Raw genomic sequence first — 17,258 nt, 5'->3', positions numbered from 1 at the left:
CTCCATAGAAAGCATTCTCTTCTTTCTGTGAACTTCAGCAACTTTCTTGGGACCCATGACTAATAGTATGTACTGTACGTAATTAAGTTACGTATGTAGTACGTATACTAATTAGGTTCTCACAACACGATAAAATAGCACAACGAAATCACTAATGAATTTACGATACTAAACGAAATCGTTGGACCGAACGAATGCCGCATGCGTACTACAAAAGCTCGGGTGCGAAGTGGCCGAGCGAAGGCACGCCACCACGTAAGATGCATGATGGGAGGGATGCTGTCCAATAGGAGAGAAGGATCTCATGGCTTGGCTAGCATCAGGAACCAATGGGAGTCTACTAGAACTAAGAACTAAGATGGTGGCGCGCCGCGCAAGTTTCAAAATTGTTATTGGGTGAATCTCGGACTTTCAGAAACCTTTCGTATCTTGAAAACTTTTCGTATGTGGAGCAGTAAAAATTTTTGTGTCAGCTTTCGTATCTCGAGTTTTTCGTAAGTTGAGCCTTTCGTATCTCGAGGTACCACTGTACTCTACTTTGCATTTTATGCACTACATAGGTCTTATCACTTTGCTATCCAGTCTGTCACCTGGGGATTAACCATATCACCATGACACAATGGACTTAAATTGTAATCATATTGGCTTATGCTTATTGCTTACTTATATCAGTCATTATTACAAAAAGAAACACACTTGTTGATATAAATAATTTATTCTTACAAATCACTTAGTAATGTCAGTCTTATTATTGCGTATTAATAATTTTAGGTCTATTTTAAATGTATTATCATGTAAACAGAAATTACTAGATTGAGTAATGTGTACTACTAAATTTACGGTAACATAATGCAACAAATCTCATAGATGACAATATATTGTCATGGAAAATTAAAAGCTTACACTCCAATATGGAGAGGTGGGCATTGTGATATAAAGCTCTCTCCACCCTTTGCAATGGTGGCATGCTGCACACGGTGATTTTGCCCATGTCCATTCCAATGTTTGTTTTTTAGTTCCATGACCCGGGGGGGGGGGGGGGGGGGGGGGGGGGGGGGGGGGGGGGGGGGGGGGGGGGGGGGGGGGGGGGGGGGGGGGGGGAGGGGGGGGGGGGGGGGGGGGGGTGACCACTGAAAGTGCCCCCTGGAGGAGACTCTAAGCAGCTTATCCGTAGATTTGCATGCACATGGAGCCGTTTGAAATATTGGCAACAGCACCAAAATGAGATGCCATGTTGATAGACAATCTGATTCCTTTTCTTGTTATTGCATAAAAAAACTTTATTAATCGTGAACCTATGTACATACGTAATTGACTTAGAATTCTGCATAACGGAAAAGATGATATTTGATATCTGTAATGGGAGAAATGGTTTTATCTCTGTTGTTATAAATTTGATAGATATGCGAAGATTAAACACACGTGGGAGGACCCGAACAGCTGTGCCAGAGGTGTCTGGCCATTTTGGAAATACTATATATTAGTAAAGGTTTGCTAGGAAGGATGATTCTGACACTGTCCGAATCATCCCTACCCTAGACTGTCCGAATCATCCCACACATATAACCATTTGATGACACCCTCAGCTCCAAGCCCTTTGAGATTACAGGTGAGTAATAGCTACATCATCTTCATCATACAGTATAAATTCACACCCAAAACTGATAATCAACTTCATTATCATATTCACTACACCAAAGCTTATGATTCAAACACAAAATATTACATAGGAAATTATAAAAACCACAAAAACTACCCTCAGTACTAAAACATCCTCTCTCAGCCAAAGTCCATATGTCAATGATAAACAAACTTTCACGGTTTCACATGATTTTTCAGAGCTGAGGGCCCCGTACGTTTTCCAGGAAATGTACTGCCCGGACCATTCAACTGTCCGAATCATCACCACTCCCCTACTGTGAAGAAAAGGTATTGTTAAAAAACTAAAATTTTTCTGAAAACTTGAATGAACATTAAAAAGCAAATCTTAAAAAAGGATACAAAAAAAATATAAACATTAATTCTGAAATATACTATTTATCAAAATAATCAACTTCAGAAACAAAACATTTGTCAAACACTGTATTTTTGGCACTGGCAAGTGTTATCTACTATTGGTTAAAAATTGATTGTCAGTGAAATTTTCAACACCTTTAGTTCAGAGTCCTAAATTTATTTTCCTCTTTACATTACTCCCATTTATGGACTTCATTAAAAGTCAATGTGGTCAAGATGAGTTTTGTCCTCTTACATAATCTCATGAATATGAATGCCTTCAGCATAAAAATTGCAATGCCAAAGTTAAATATATATTCAAAGAAGAATTAGTTGGCCAACTTCAAGAGCATAACCATACTCCTGATATATTCTATGAAATGAAAATAGAAGAAAGCTGCAAGTACTTATGAAACTGTCAAAAAAATAATTACTTTAAGAAGTAGAGTAGTACATATCTGGAGTTTCCATGAATTTACCATTCATTAACAATATGTATTAGATGTGCAGTAAGGAGAGACAGGCAAGTTGTTAATGCTCCATTTCCTATTCCAAAGAACCTGATAAAGATGGTCATTCCTGAAGAATGTACAATGATGGCTTCTGGTCAGGCATTGAAAAGTGTGCATATGTTGTGCACCAGTTTCTGTGCCATTGTTTACTCAAGTTAGGATACTCCACTGTATTGTGATCATGTTGTTATGAGTTACGCAATAGCAACAATCTAATTCAGTATTTTGCTAAGGGAAAAACAAACAAACAACTGATATATGGTATATAAACTATAGAAGGTCATATACAATTTCCATAAGAGAATATAAAATCCAAGAAAACTCTGTACCTTAAATCTGGCAAATTAACTTCTTTGCACCTAAAATCTGGCATATGAATTTCTTTTACCAAACCTGTGCAGTATAAACTGTTTCACAGAACACAAAATTGGAAAGATGGAACACTCCTTTCATAGCAAACACCTGGACAGCTTGAATGTTGCCACCACACAATGAAAATGCAAGATTATGTACAGCTTTGAAACTTGCATCTTTCCAAATGACAATTTTAGTGATTGATAAGGCAGCAAGGTAATATCTTCACAGATTTATGTGTCCTCCCTACTTTCAAATACTGGGTAGTCTACTTGAGGATAAAGCTTACAACAAGCATACAACAACAATAGTATATTTATAAGGTTAGTAAAAGTAACAATTTTGCTTAATCATGAACATATAAGTTTCTTGTCATTATTCTCAGCAGAGCAGAGATAAAATAACTGAAAAAGTAAAATTTTTATAGATAACTGTAAAATCTGGAATGTACATTTAATGAAAATAGCCAAACCCTAATATTTATTAACAAAATTTTCACTGAAAAAAAAAAACTAAAAGTCACCTAAAAGATTGACTTCTTCGAAGTTACTATCCCGAACTTCTTGGTCCTGATTGATGCTGTTGTTCAGGGTAAGTTCTTCTAAAGGCTGCACCAAGTCAACAGTTTCAGCTGCTTCTGTGGCATTCTCGGTATCCAGCAACTCTTCGTCGTCATCATCATCATCAACCTGAAGTAATCACAATCTTGCATCAAAAATTGCTTCTCAAAGAGCTAATATAAGAGAGAGGTCAAGTTATAAAATGCGATTGGAAAGAAGGCCTTATTGCACTTGATAAGAAAAAAAAATATACTGCGAATATATGAGTGAGTTACAGAGAGTTACAAGGATTAGGATGTCTCAAGACTGGTTAGTCCAACCGAGGAGACATCGTGTGCTCACTTATCTCTAGGAGCAGGTTTAATGTTCATTTTCAGTGTCCTAATGATTTTGTCTAGCTTTCTTTTAAACTCTTCCACATTATTGCTGTTTACAACTTCTTGTGGCAGTTTATTCCGCGTGTCACTTATCTTGTATGTAAAGAAATTCACACACAATGGGATGTGTTGTATCTCTTCAGCTCTAGTTTCCATCCATTATTTCTTGTCAGGTTTTCGTTTCACGTAAATAAGGTACTGTCTACTTTTGTTATGCCTTTCAGTATTTTGAATGTTTTTATTAGTTGTCCTCACAATCGTCATGTTTCTAAGCCATGCATGTTCTTTGTGGCTCTTGCTTGAACCCTTTCTAATCTATTTATGTCCTTTCTTAGTGTTGGTGACCATAACTGTACTGTATATTCAAGATGAGGTCTAACTATTGATGTGTGGAGCTGCAGCACTGTTTCCTTGTTGCTATATTTGAACTGCCTCTTTATGTATCCCACTAGTTTATATGCCTTCTTTTTGGCTTTTATGCATTGTTTTGTGGATTTTAAGTCCTTGGTACTGATAACTCCAAGGTCCTCATCTAGTTCTACACTATTTATGTCATTCCCAAGTAGCATGTAGTTGGCATGAGGGTTGTTTTTTTCCTATTTGTAACACTTACCACTTTTCCACATTAAAAGACATTTGCCATCTTTATACCACAATATTTTCTTTAGATTATTTCTTAAACTTTCTACTGTCTCTGGGTCTGCTGCATTTATACCTAGTTTGGTGTCGTCTACAAATTTGGCTGTCCTGCTAGTTAGCCCTACATCAGTGTCATTAATATAAATTACAAGAGCAGACCAAAGATACAACCCTGAGGAACTTCGCTTGTTTTCTATTAGTTAGCCAGTCTCCTAGCCAGTCTCCGATCCAGTCTGCTCTAACTTTTGTCATTAGTTTCTTGTGTGGGACTTAGTCAAAGGCCTTTTGGAAATCTAAGTAGAGCATATCTATTGCTCTACTACTGTCGTAAATACCAAGCATATTATGAAAAAGCTCCAAGAGATTTGATAGGCAGGATCTATTTTGTCTGAAACAGTGCTGGCTGTTTAACAAGTTTTTTCTATCAATGTGATTCACAATTTGATCTGCAATTATGGACTCAAAAATCTTACAAACGGCCGATGTTAAACAGACTGGTCTACAATTTCCCAGCTCTTTTCTTGGACCTTTTTGTAAACTGGGGGGACATTACCTAGTTTCCATCCTTTTGGTGCCTTTCTTTGTTCTGTACTTTTTCTGTAGTGTTTATATAGGTGAGGAACAATCTCCTCTTTTAACTCTTTAATTTCTCTTGGATGAATCCCATCTAGTCTAGGAGATTTGAACTTGTTTAGTTTTTCTATTTTGTCTTTAATGTCCTCTTCTGTAAATGTTATTTTGTCCAGTGGTTCTGCCCCTTCATATTTAATAGCTGGTTCAGGGATTGAGGTAGTGTCTTCAATTGTGAAAACACTAGTAAAAAACTTATTCAATAACTCAGCTTTTTCCCAGTCTGTGTTCACTAGGTTTCCCCCATTGTCTCTTAAGGAACCTATGCTATTTTTTATTGGTTTTCTACTATTTACATGAGCAAAGACTTCTTTTGGGGTTTCCTTACAAACTGATGCTACCCTCTTATCCTCATTTATCTTTACATTTTTTACTCATTTATCCACCATTCTATAGAGTTCTTTATGCCTGCTTGCTTCTTCTGGTGCTGAGTGTGAATTCATTGCTTTTAGCAATCTGTCTCTCTCTCTTATTTTATTTTCAATTTCTCTGTTGAACCACTTAGGCTGAGGGTTGCCATTTGTTAGTATTTACTGTAATGGAGGGAGAGACTTAGAAAAGTGATGCCCAGCAGCTAGAAAACAAGACTGATATCTCAGAGGTTTGAAATAGTTTAGATATGTGGTAAGAAGGAATGGGAAACAGTTGGTCAGAAAATGAGTGTTTATGGAAATGGCAGGACAAGAGCTGTTAGGCATACCAGATCACGATTAAAGGGGTACAGTTGATGCAACAACATTTACAGATGGAGATTTATATGGCTTCACCACATGAAGATCTCATTTGATGAATTGTAGACCTATGCAATAAATGTTTCACTTCAATACACATATGCTGTAAACATAAAAGCATAATTGGTAATACTGTGAAAACTTAACTTAATGGACATTTTGGGCATCTGCCTCTCCCAGTAAGTAAAAAAATTTGCCAAGTAACAAAGATTAGTGGGTTGGTCAAGTTTCATTGTTTGTAGTGCCGATTGCACCTAATGATGCAAAGATATAAGTTGGTACAATTTATTCCAAATGATAAAATAATTTGTAGTTTCCCTAACATACAAACCTGAGGTCTTTGCACATGGGAATTAACATTCAGTGAGCTGGAAATCTGGCTGTCAAACTTTCTGCAAGGTGATTATGGTACCAGTTTCTGAAGGTAGGGGTGGAAGTACCACCCACCAAGTTGGAGTTCACTCAATTTAATCAGTATACCTTTTGGCCCAAGTACGAGAATGAGGGGTTGTAAGAGGTGGGCCTTTTGTGTGGGTTGTAAGAGGTGGGCCTTTTGTGTGGGTTGTAAGAGGTGGGCCTTTTGTGTAAAGACCTCAGGTTTGTATTATAGGAAAAATACAAATTATGCAAAATTTTTCATTTGTTCCTACACAATTACAAACACAAATACAAACCATCGGTCTTTACATATGGGAGACTTACTTTTGGTGGAAGGATTCTAAGTAAATCTCTGAACTGATGGTAGTTCAACTCACCTGGGTACTCTCTCCCTCATGAAAGAGCAAAGGAAGGAGAACATACCTTTGATCTACTGAACAAGAGATGTTCAATCATTACACTTCTGGGCATTTCGAATTAAAAGGAGTATAATATCCCTGATTCGAAAAGTTTTGGAGACAATAAAGCTATGAATAACCAACTGGCTTGCTCATTTTAAGTCCCTCTCTCTCCTTGCTAGAGAGAAGGAAGGATTTGCATCAAACTACTAATCCAAATAGAGCCTCAGTCCACTGGAAGATAGAAGAAAGTGGGGAGGTCACTCCCACACACATCTTCTCCTTGCAGCTGCACACCCTAGGAGAGATGCAACCATTCCCTCAAGAGCTGGGTGAACTACATGACTTGTTGAGCATCCACCACAGGATCCAAGGAAAAAAAAGTCCAAGGACCTATGGACAGTGTCCCAAGTTAAAAGGAGAGAGATGAATGTGATCTGAACGATTACATTCCATCCTAGTACCTAACCGACAGGTTCTTGCTGAATCTGATGGATAGACTGATGACCCTGGCCTGGAGAGACCTAGCCCAAAACATACTGATGTCCACCAGGAATTGCAGGGTATGCTTGTTTGATCATCTCCCTAGTCATTTCTCAGGCAACTTGAAGCTAAAAAATGAGTTATTGGCATTGGGTTGAAAGACAGTTTCATGGAGGCAACATAGATGTTATACAAAACCCTCGGCTATTGCGGGTGTTAGGTTCCAGGCCCCCCCCCCCCCCCCCCCCCCCCCCCTCCCCCCCCCCCCCCCCCCCCCCCCCCCGCGATACCTGAAAAACCGCGAAGTAGATATAGAAATCTATGGTATATTTTTTTTTTATAATTTTTCTTATTCTTTTTTTATCTTTATAAATGTAAGCGTTTGTTATACACTCTTAAACAATTTTTAAAACTAAAAATTACTTTTACATGCTTAATGTAAAAGAAAAAATTAAAATTGGCACACTAACCACTGAAGATCTTTAATGAAACCTACTCCAACAATTATACAGTAAACCCTCCCAACACTCCTATGTAAACCCTTTATACACTCTTAAATACTTTTCAAACTAAAACTTACTTTTACTGTAAAAACATACTTTACATAAAATAAAAAAATTAAAATCGGAACACTCACCAGTGAAGATACGTAAACTTGATTAAAGATGATGATGATGATGATGACGATTAGCTGTGCAGTACTGTGCGTATGTAGATGATGACAATGATGAGGTAAATGTACTGCACAGCAAAGAAGAGCATTACTCCAGCTCTTCTGAAAGCACCGCTTCATCAGGTGCTTCGTAAGGTGGTGCAATATCGTCGTCCAGCATTGTAACTTCCATTTCCACTGTAGGAGTACCAGTGTTTTATTTTTTTCTGGGGACTCCAGAACTATGGGGAAAACCTGCACCACTGGGCAAGCATGCATAAGTGCATGCTCTTTGAGCTTAGATATATCATGCACCTAATGGCACTCTTGCTCCATTGTGTACTCTTGAAATAAAGGTAAAACGGGGAAAGACAACCTGTTCTTCTGTGTAAGGACGAACAAGCGCTGACAGGCTCACACGTGTCTTATGCTGTTGAGCACTCGTGGAATGAACAGGAGAGTAAAGCACAGAAGGATAAGGATGTGGCTCCAATGAACGCTCTAAACCTTCCGGCATGTGACTTCCTCAATGAGGAATAAGATTTAGAGGATGGAATCCTCTCACTAAAGTGCCCCTCTAAACTATCATCAGCTTACTTGACACCCTATGGGCCGTCCTTTTCAGTGGATGAGACTCATCTACAAGGCACCACTGACGCCTGGAAGATGACTCCCCAGAGCTGGATGCCAATTGAGGAAAGATGCCCCTCCTTAGACACACCTTTCCAATGGTGTTCTGTCGCGATCTGGGAATTATCAACAGGACCGCCTGAGGGGGCGACTGCTCGTGGGCAGACCCCACTGACCTCCCTTGGGCTACAAGTATGCCTCCTCCCAGGTGCAGGGGAGTTTGACAGGAACCTTTGTCAAGGAGAATCAGTTGGACGAACAGCCACCTCCTCCACAACACTAGCATTGGCACTCGCTTCACCACTTACCTTATTCATCAAGGTTTTCACAGACACTCCTAACTTCTCCATCGCCCATCGCCTGTAACATGATCGAAAAATTTTTATTTACCCGTGCTTCAAGGTTGGCAACAGCATCGGGTTCGGGTGCAAGAGAGTCAGTGTTAGGAATGGGTTGAACAGATGAGGGGGAAGTTTCAAAAGAAAATAAGCATACATTTCCAGTAGACAATTCCTGACTAACCAAACACTTCTTAGAGCTAGCCCTAGAAGTGGCTTTCCTCTTCTTCTCTCTCTCTAACTTATTAATGTGGCAAGTTTAAGTTTTCCAAGCTTTACTATCCCAATTGAACCTCAACAAGTCAACAAGTTTGACCCCTACAAACTGTACAAATAGAATGCGGATCGTAACAAGCTATTAAAAGTCTTGTATTGCAACCTTTGCTGCAATACCTAGTACAGTGGTACCTCGAGATACGAAATTAATCCGTTCCGAGACGGAACACATTTTACATGTAAAATGGCTAATCCGTTCCAAGCCCTCCAAAAACACCCCAGTAAATTATATTTCCAGGCCTAAAACACATGTTCTAGGGTTACGACGCCGATCCGAAATATGACTCCAATAAGGCAAAATACTGTACATACTTGAGTAATATTCAACTGCATGTAATGTTCAACCCCATTTTTACTGCATATATTAGGACTTTAGCATATGTCCCTTAGCAATAAGCCTAGCCTATGTTAGCGGTTGCTACTGTAGCCTAGTCTATGATTCTGACATCTAACCCTAAGAGCTAAAAGCTTAGAATATGCCAATAAAATGTATAAATGATCAGTATGTACTCATTTTAAATAATTATTAATTAATCATTAACTATAATACATAAACAAACAAAAAACAAACCTTCCAATCGATTGTTTACATTCTCAGCTCTTACCCGTCTTACGAGTATCGAACGAGCGCCAAGCAATCATTTTTCCTAGCACACAGTAAGCCATAAATTGTCATTAGTATCTCTCTTCAACTAATGAAACCACCAAACAGTATAATAACCATTCATTTCTATTCTTTATTCTATCTTTACCTAACAGAGATACCGAGTTACTGACAGCTATAATGAAACATATGTAATACGTATATGTAACATAATAATAAAGCAGAAGAAGAATTCTAAAAAATGCGTATTTGTTGGTAGTCTGATTTATTTTATATTTTATGATATCTAATTCACATTTTTTTATTAAATGTATTGCATGTACTCATTTCAAATAATTATTAAGTAACCATTAACTATAATAAACAAACAAAAAAAGGCTTCCAAACGTCTGTTTACAAAGCCATAAATTTTCATTATCTCTCTTCAACTACTGAAACTACCAAACAGTATAATAACCATTCATTTCTATTCTTTATTCTATCTTTATCTAATGTTCTTTTTTTATTAAATGTATTGCATGAATACTAAGTTTTTCAATTTACAGCAACCTTTTACCAATAGAATACTTAAAGCACAAGGGGTAGATGCTGACCAATAGGAGAGCAGGACCTTATGGGGTGACTAGCATCAGGAACCAATGGGAGAGCGGGAGGATGGTGGTGAGTTTACTCAGTTGGCGGCGCGGGAGTTTTAAAATTGTTCTCGGTGGTCCGGGCAAATCTCGGGACTTTATAGCAACAACCTTTCGTATCTTGAAAACTTTTCGTATGTAGAGCAGTAAAATTTTTCGTATTAGCTTTCGTAACTTGGATTTTTCGTAAGTTGAGCCTTTCGTATCTCGAGGTACTACTGTACCTTGAAAGCTAGTATTAGACTTGCCTGCAAACCAACTCAATCCTAAGGCAAAGACTAATCCAAAAGCACAATTTAACTATTTTGAATAAATTCCTATACATAATAGCTGAATGTTGTCGGAATGGTTACTAATATTAGAGTACTTCACCAAAACTTCCGGACATCAAGTAAAAGTAAAGCAATTCCCAAAATTCTGCTCCTGCTGTACAGCTGTTGACAGCACCAGCCAGCAGAAACAACCGAAGTTCGTGCTGAGTTGGTTCTTCTCTCCCACGGTTGTGGGCAGGGGGGTATCACCTAGCCAAAACAAATACATAGCGCTACCGCAAATTTCAAAAATTCTAGCTACTGACAGATAGAAACTATAGCTATGTAACTACTTGGTAAGTATCAATTATCAAAGTTGCAATATACAGTGGACCCCCGGGATTCATGGGGGATGGGGGATAGGTACCAAATGAGTTGTCAAAATCCAAGGATACTTGACACCCCCTAAAAACACTTATAACTGCTTATTTTAATGGTTCAAACACCAAAGAATCCCTCTAAAAATGCTTATAATGGACTATTTTCATAAATTAATCATAAAAATATTCATTTAGTCACGAAATTGATAAGAAAATACAGCAATTAGTGAATATTTCTTTATGAAAAATTCTGCAAATAGGTGAATTTTCCTCGAATAATGTGGAAATATGTTCCAAAAAAATCACAAATAGGGGAAGCCATAAATCCAGAACCGCAAATATGCGGGGTCCACTGTACTACATAAGATCTAATATAGCTCGTCATGATCAAAACTTTCAGGCCAACCCTATGTGAGTTAGGAGTATTAACTCGATAAGGTGGTTATGCACTTTATCTAAAAATAATTAAAAGAACAACTTGCTCTACTATGTCCTTCCTCACCACTTACCCCTTTATCTATTATGTCTTCTTTTTTTCTCACCTTCTTGACAATACCACCAACCTCCTAAATTCCTGTACACAATCTTTCTTATTATTTTGATATTGATGCACAAAAAGATTTTTTTAATGAATTGCTTTCTACTCCCATTATTATTTTTTTACTTTCTCTGCCCATGCTAATATATAATACTCCTTCCTGCCTCTCTGACTCTAACCAGGAAAATAATTACATATGCACTTCATTTATGCCTAAGTTTCTGTCAAACCATTTTAACCCAGTGTGTTCCCTTCACCTTTTTGCCTACATTGTCGTTAAGCAACTTTTTCACACCATCTTGAATTTCCATCTATTTAAACTTTCACCTCAACAAGATACTGATCAAATACATTGCCAGTCCTTCCTCTTCTTACCAATACTACAGTACATCCATCAATTTGGCCTTTCTTCTCTATTGTACAATACCTAATACTATAACAAACTTTTTCTCATCAATTATGCTATTAAGTACCAAATAATGGAAGAATAATGTAATGAATAAGGTTATTCACTAGTTATTCACTATATTTCCTGGTTTTAACCCTCTTACGCCGAATGGACGTATTAAACGTCGAGTCAAAATGTCTCCCGTATGCCGAATGGACGTATCATACGTCGACTCAAAAATTTTTTTTTTTAAATTCGCGGAAAAATACTTATAGGCCTACCAGCCGAAAACTTTTGAATCACGCGCCTTGGGGGATGCTGGGAGTTCACGGATCAAGGTGTTGTTTTGTTTACAATCGCTACGCAGGCGCGCAAGCGCGAATTTCTTTCTTATCGCACTAAAAAGTATCAGTGACACATCTCAAAAATTATTTTGTCACTTTGACATAATTTTTCCACCATTTTAAATTATCCTTTACATGAAGTATTATATATGAAAATGTGCGCAATTTCATGTAAAATACAACAAAAAAATACTCATGATTGTAGCTTTTAATCAGTTTTGAGATATTTTCATATAAATAACGATAAGTGCAAAAATTTCAACCTTTGGTCAACTTTGACTCTACCGAAATGGTCGAGAAACGCAATTGTAAGCTAAAACTCTTATATTATAGTAATATTCAATCATTTTCCTTCATTTTGCAACTAATTGGACGTCTCTAGCACAATATTTCGATTTATGGTGAATTTATGAAAAAACTTTTTCCTTACATTCGTGCGGTAACTCTTCCGATAAATTTTTTTGTGCGATTGTCCTAATGTTTGCACCATTTTAAATTTGCCGTTACATAAAGGTTTATATATGGAAATGTGCGCAATTTCATGCACAATACAACAATAAAACAAACCATGGTTGTAGCTTTTATCAGTTTTGAAATATTTTCATATAAATAACGTTAAGTGCAAAAATTTCAACTTTCGGTCAACTTTGACTACCGAAATGGTCGAAAAACGCAATTGTAAGCTAAAACTCTTATATTCTAGTAATATTCAATCATTTACCTTCATTTTGCAACAACTTGGAAGTCTCTAGCACAATATTTTGATTTATGGTGAATTTATGAAAAAAAAAAAACATTTTCCTTACGTCCGCGCGGTAACTCTTCCGAAAAAATCAGAATTTTTTTTGTGCGATTGTCGAAATGTTTGCACCATTTAAAATTAGCTGTTACATAAAGTTTTATATATGAAAATGTGTGCAATTTCATGTAAAATACAACTAAAAGTGATTGAAGGTTGTAGCTTTTCTCTTTTTTCGAAATATTTGCATATAAATCGCGATAAATAGAAAAAAAAACCACGTTCGGTCAAATTTGACTCTACCGATATAGTTGAAAAACGCAATTGTAAGCTAAAACTCTTATGGCCTAGTAATATTCAGTCATTTACCTTCATTTTGAAACAAATTTGAAGTCTCTAGAACAATATTGTGATTTATGGTGAATTTTTGAAAAATATATTTAACTTCCCTCCGCTCGCCGATTCACGGCCGCAAGTCTCCGAAATGCATACATCGCATTATCCTAATATTTGCTCCTTTTCATATTAGTCGTTTTATAGAGTTTCATATATCAAAATGTGTGCAAATTCATGAAAAATACAATAAAAAATAATTGAAGGTTGTAGCTCTTCCCATCTCCGAAATATGTGCATATAAAAAAATATATATATAAAAATTTTGACATTCGGTCAAATTTAACTCGTCCGAAATGGTCGAAATCTGCAATTCTAATCTAAAACTCTTACAGTATCGTGATATTCAATCATTTGTCTTAATTTTGAAACAAATTGGAAGTCTCTAGAGCAATATTTAGATTTACGGTGAATTTTTGAAAATAACATTTTTTTTACGTCCGCATGTTACGAATTCGTACATCATTTTGTGATAATATTTTTCCAGTGTTGCTTTTATTGTTTTACAATGTATTATATATCAAAATTATTGCAATTTAGTGTACAATACAACGAAAAAAAAAGTAACTCGTTAGCTTTGACCGTTTTTTGCACAGCGTGATTTGAATACAATTATCTATGAATTTTTTTTTCGCTACCATATATCGCATTATTTACATATGATAATGATATTATTTTTCATTTCTGATGGTTGCATACTAAACTTCAGACAATGACAAAAAAATGAGCCAAAAATGAACTCTTAATCTTCAAAACTAAGCGCGCTGTGATTTTTGAAAAAATTATTTTTTCCGCTTCCGCGCTCACTCCAAACCGGCGCCGGCATACGGGAGAGGTTTTGATTTTTAGGGCTTCGGCGTAAGAGGGTTAATGTACCACCACTTATTAAGAACACTATCAAAGTTGTGGCTACATGTGATAAGGAATGTTGAACTATCCAAAGAGGGTTTTAACTTACTAACTGGATTCAAGTCCAGGCCGGCATGATGTTTTTTGCTTTTCTTGTGATATTGTATAACTTTTGTTTATTTACTTTAAACAATATGATACTGCAGTATTTTTGCAACTTGCTTGAAAGACTTAAGCCAACATTAATACATAAAATCAAAGATAAATCCATGTCTGCATAAAAACAAAAACTGACATTACCTGTATTGTGTCATTTCTATGGTCAGCATGAAGAGTGGTTCCTACCATATCCAGTTCAATTGGAAACCAATGTTTATTATGCATCAGTTCCTGGCACTGTGAGTGATATGCCGCAAGCCCAGTAATAAGACGAGTAAGTTGCTCCGTTAGATGTTGTACATGTTTCGAATCCAGTAGCTCTAACTTCACTAATACATCTGAACGGAGCCTTGCAAATTTCCCACGAGCTTCTTGGCGACACCTAAGTACCAACCTTAATACAAGACATCAAGAATTAGTGATACAAATATATCTGTATGTTTCAGTATTAAAATAAATTGGTGGTCAAACACAAGAAGTGTGAATAAATGTAAGTTATCTATAAGCAACTAAAACAATCATAAAGCCAACTTTCACATAATAGGCATTTCCAGCAAGTACTATTCATTGCAAAATATATTCAATGTAAGCATTAGGCATAAACTTAAATTTTTCCACCTGAAAATACAGTTTTAAAAATACCACATTTTACAGGAATTAAATTTTTACTAGTTCAGAACTTCGTGCTTTTGTGTTTGTTACAAAGGATTGAAACCCAGCCTTTCATCAGGCAAAGAATTACATATTAACAAGTCTGAATGTAAAAATAAGAATATAATAAATTAACTATTATTACATGATCATCAATGAATTCAAAATTATCTGAAGTGCTTAGGAAGTCAATTTTAAACCACTACCAATAGTATTTGCCTAAGGGTCAATATTGTTTTGGGTACCCTGAAACCTCAGCACACCCTCAAGGGGAACAGTTATAGGGATATAAATTAATCATAAAACTAACCCAAAGAAGAAATCCCTTTTATACTAACCGATATTCATAGTTTCCAGTTTCCACCCTGTACAAAGGTTCCTGCAGCTGAGCAAACTGCATCTCTTCATCATCCATCTCCTTCACTTTAAGGCAATAACTCAGGTATTCAAATTTAGCGTCGGCATACCTTCGAATTGTCAGTCGAGTATCGGGTATTGCTTTATGAAGATAGGTGCCCAAGTCACTGAGAATCTAGATAATAAAATGTCACCTTAATACGTATGGTATGGTTTCATGGAACTGTGCCTGTACTTAACTAGAAAGAAAAGCTATGGTACGTAAACTACCTTGAGGATGCAGAATGTGCACAAGATCTATTATGTAAATTAATAAGGACAAAGTACAGATGCTTAATTCTCATGTAAGAAAACAAACACTTAGTAAACAAGTACAAAATCTACCCCAAGAATCTTTATTTAGCAATCATAATAACAAGTTTTAAAAGTTTCTCTAACCTTAAATCCCTCTTATTTAAAGTATGAATGTCAACAAAGTAAATCATAAGAGCAATGACTCGAGATAAATATAAATTCTGCAAAATAAAAGATTACTTCTATCCTCAATCTCATGAATACTGCTGCTTACTTCTATCTGCATAAAATTATATAGTCTGTTGTATATTTCTATACCAATGGTTAACATGGCAGGGTCATTAGCCAAACATTCAACTGGCTTTTCTTACCTAGGTTTGGGAATAGGAAGAAGGGATGAACTCTTCCTTCCCACTCTCCCACAAAAAGGGTAGTTTCTAAAACCTTATAGAAGTTTTTCTCTTCATATAGAATGGAAACTGAACTTTCCTACTTTCCTAGTTTTGCCATAATCTTTGAAGGTAGCAGAAATCAACAACTATAAATATTATTTCTACAACTTTTTAACAGCTGCTGTTTACTGGATGATAAAATCCATTAGCTCAAAACAATATACAAAAGTTCACAGTGATAATGGATTAAAGTGCCCAAGCTGACTCCGCTAATAAAGAAACTTCGATATTTCATTGTACATAGTCATGAATGTGTGTTTTTGCTATAAAGTCCAGGTATATTTTACCCTGTACCCCTTAAACTACTGTAAAATGCTTATAACTGCCTATTTTAACAGTTCACTGCCTAATTTGATAGTTCTAACAAAACTATTTGATAAATTATCATTCTAAACCAATTAGAAATCATTTAAAACAATGATACACCCCCAAAACCACCACAAAACCTCAAGAGTCATCTTTTAGCAACTTGCGATAAAGCTTTATTATATAAACAAACAGTACCCGCAAAGTAAGATATCGCTTTATTGCTAATTTAAATTATAAACTGCAGGACAGTAAAAGCTTTTAGCGGTTTTTAGAGCTGAGAGTAATGTAAATTAATAAAGACACAGTAACAATAAATTTTACTTATCTGTACAATGAACACGGAAAATATTTGAGTAAAATAACAAACAAAAATCATCATATACTATACTCTTGATTTTATCATGTAGTATATATAACGTGTACTAACCTCTTTTCCTCCATCTCTTTATCAAATCTAGTTAAATAAGTTAAAAATGTACAAGATAATGGTAATCGTATTATTAGTAGCATTACAACCGATGGAGAAACAGCTGTTTTGTTAAGAACAATCGAATCACATTTCAACCATCATACGATAATAAACAATTACCGTAGTTATGTTACAAACGACATTAAATAGCATGAAACATATGTATTTTTACACTACATTCAATTCGCTATGGAGAAATGATTGGTGAAGAAATATACTATGCTGTACTACTAAATTTAAGCTCAAAGTTATAGCTGAAGCTGAGAAAATGTTCAAGCTGCATAGTTACTATAAGTTAAGTACACATTTTCTCAAGCTGCATAGTAACTATAAGTTAAGTATATCTTAGTTTTACCAGACCACTGAGCTGATTAACAGCTCTCCTAATACTGGCCTGAAGGATTAGATATTTTATACTACGTGGCTAGGAACCCACTGATTACCTAGCAATGGGACCTACAGCTTATTATGGTATCTGAAGCACTTTACATCGAGA

At 36.1% G+C, this 17,258-nt stretch overlaps 1 protein-coding gene across 1 annotated transcript in view; it reads right to left on the bottom strand.

The window, feature by feature from the left end:
• Positions 1–1,129: 1,129 nt before the first annotated feature.
• Positions 1,130–17,258, bottom strand: part of LOC135194996 (PRKCA-binding protein-like) — a gene marked incomplete at its 5' end in the record, with an annotated part of 35,007 nt that continues 18,878 nt past the window's right edge. Inside the window, 4 exon segments of the mRNA XM_064221263.1 lie at positions 1,130–1,916; positions 3,385–3,550; positions 14,372–14,624; positions 15,220–15,413. Of these exon segments, the coding sequence (XP_064077333.1) occupies positions 1,903–1,916; positions 3,385–3,550; positions 14,372–14,624; positions 15,220–15,413 (627 nt within the window).

This window comes from Macrobrachium nipponense, chromosome 15, assembly GCF_015104395.2.
Source record: "Macrobrachium nipponense isolate FS-2020 chromosome 15, ASM1510439v2, whole genome shotgun sequence".
Lineage (NCBI taxonomy): Eukaryota > Metazoa > Arthropoda > Malacostraca > Decapoda > Palaemonidae > Macrobrachium > Macrobrachium nipponense.
This window is presented reverse-complemented; position numbering and strand designations above follow the sequence as displayed.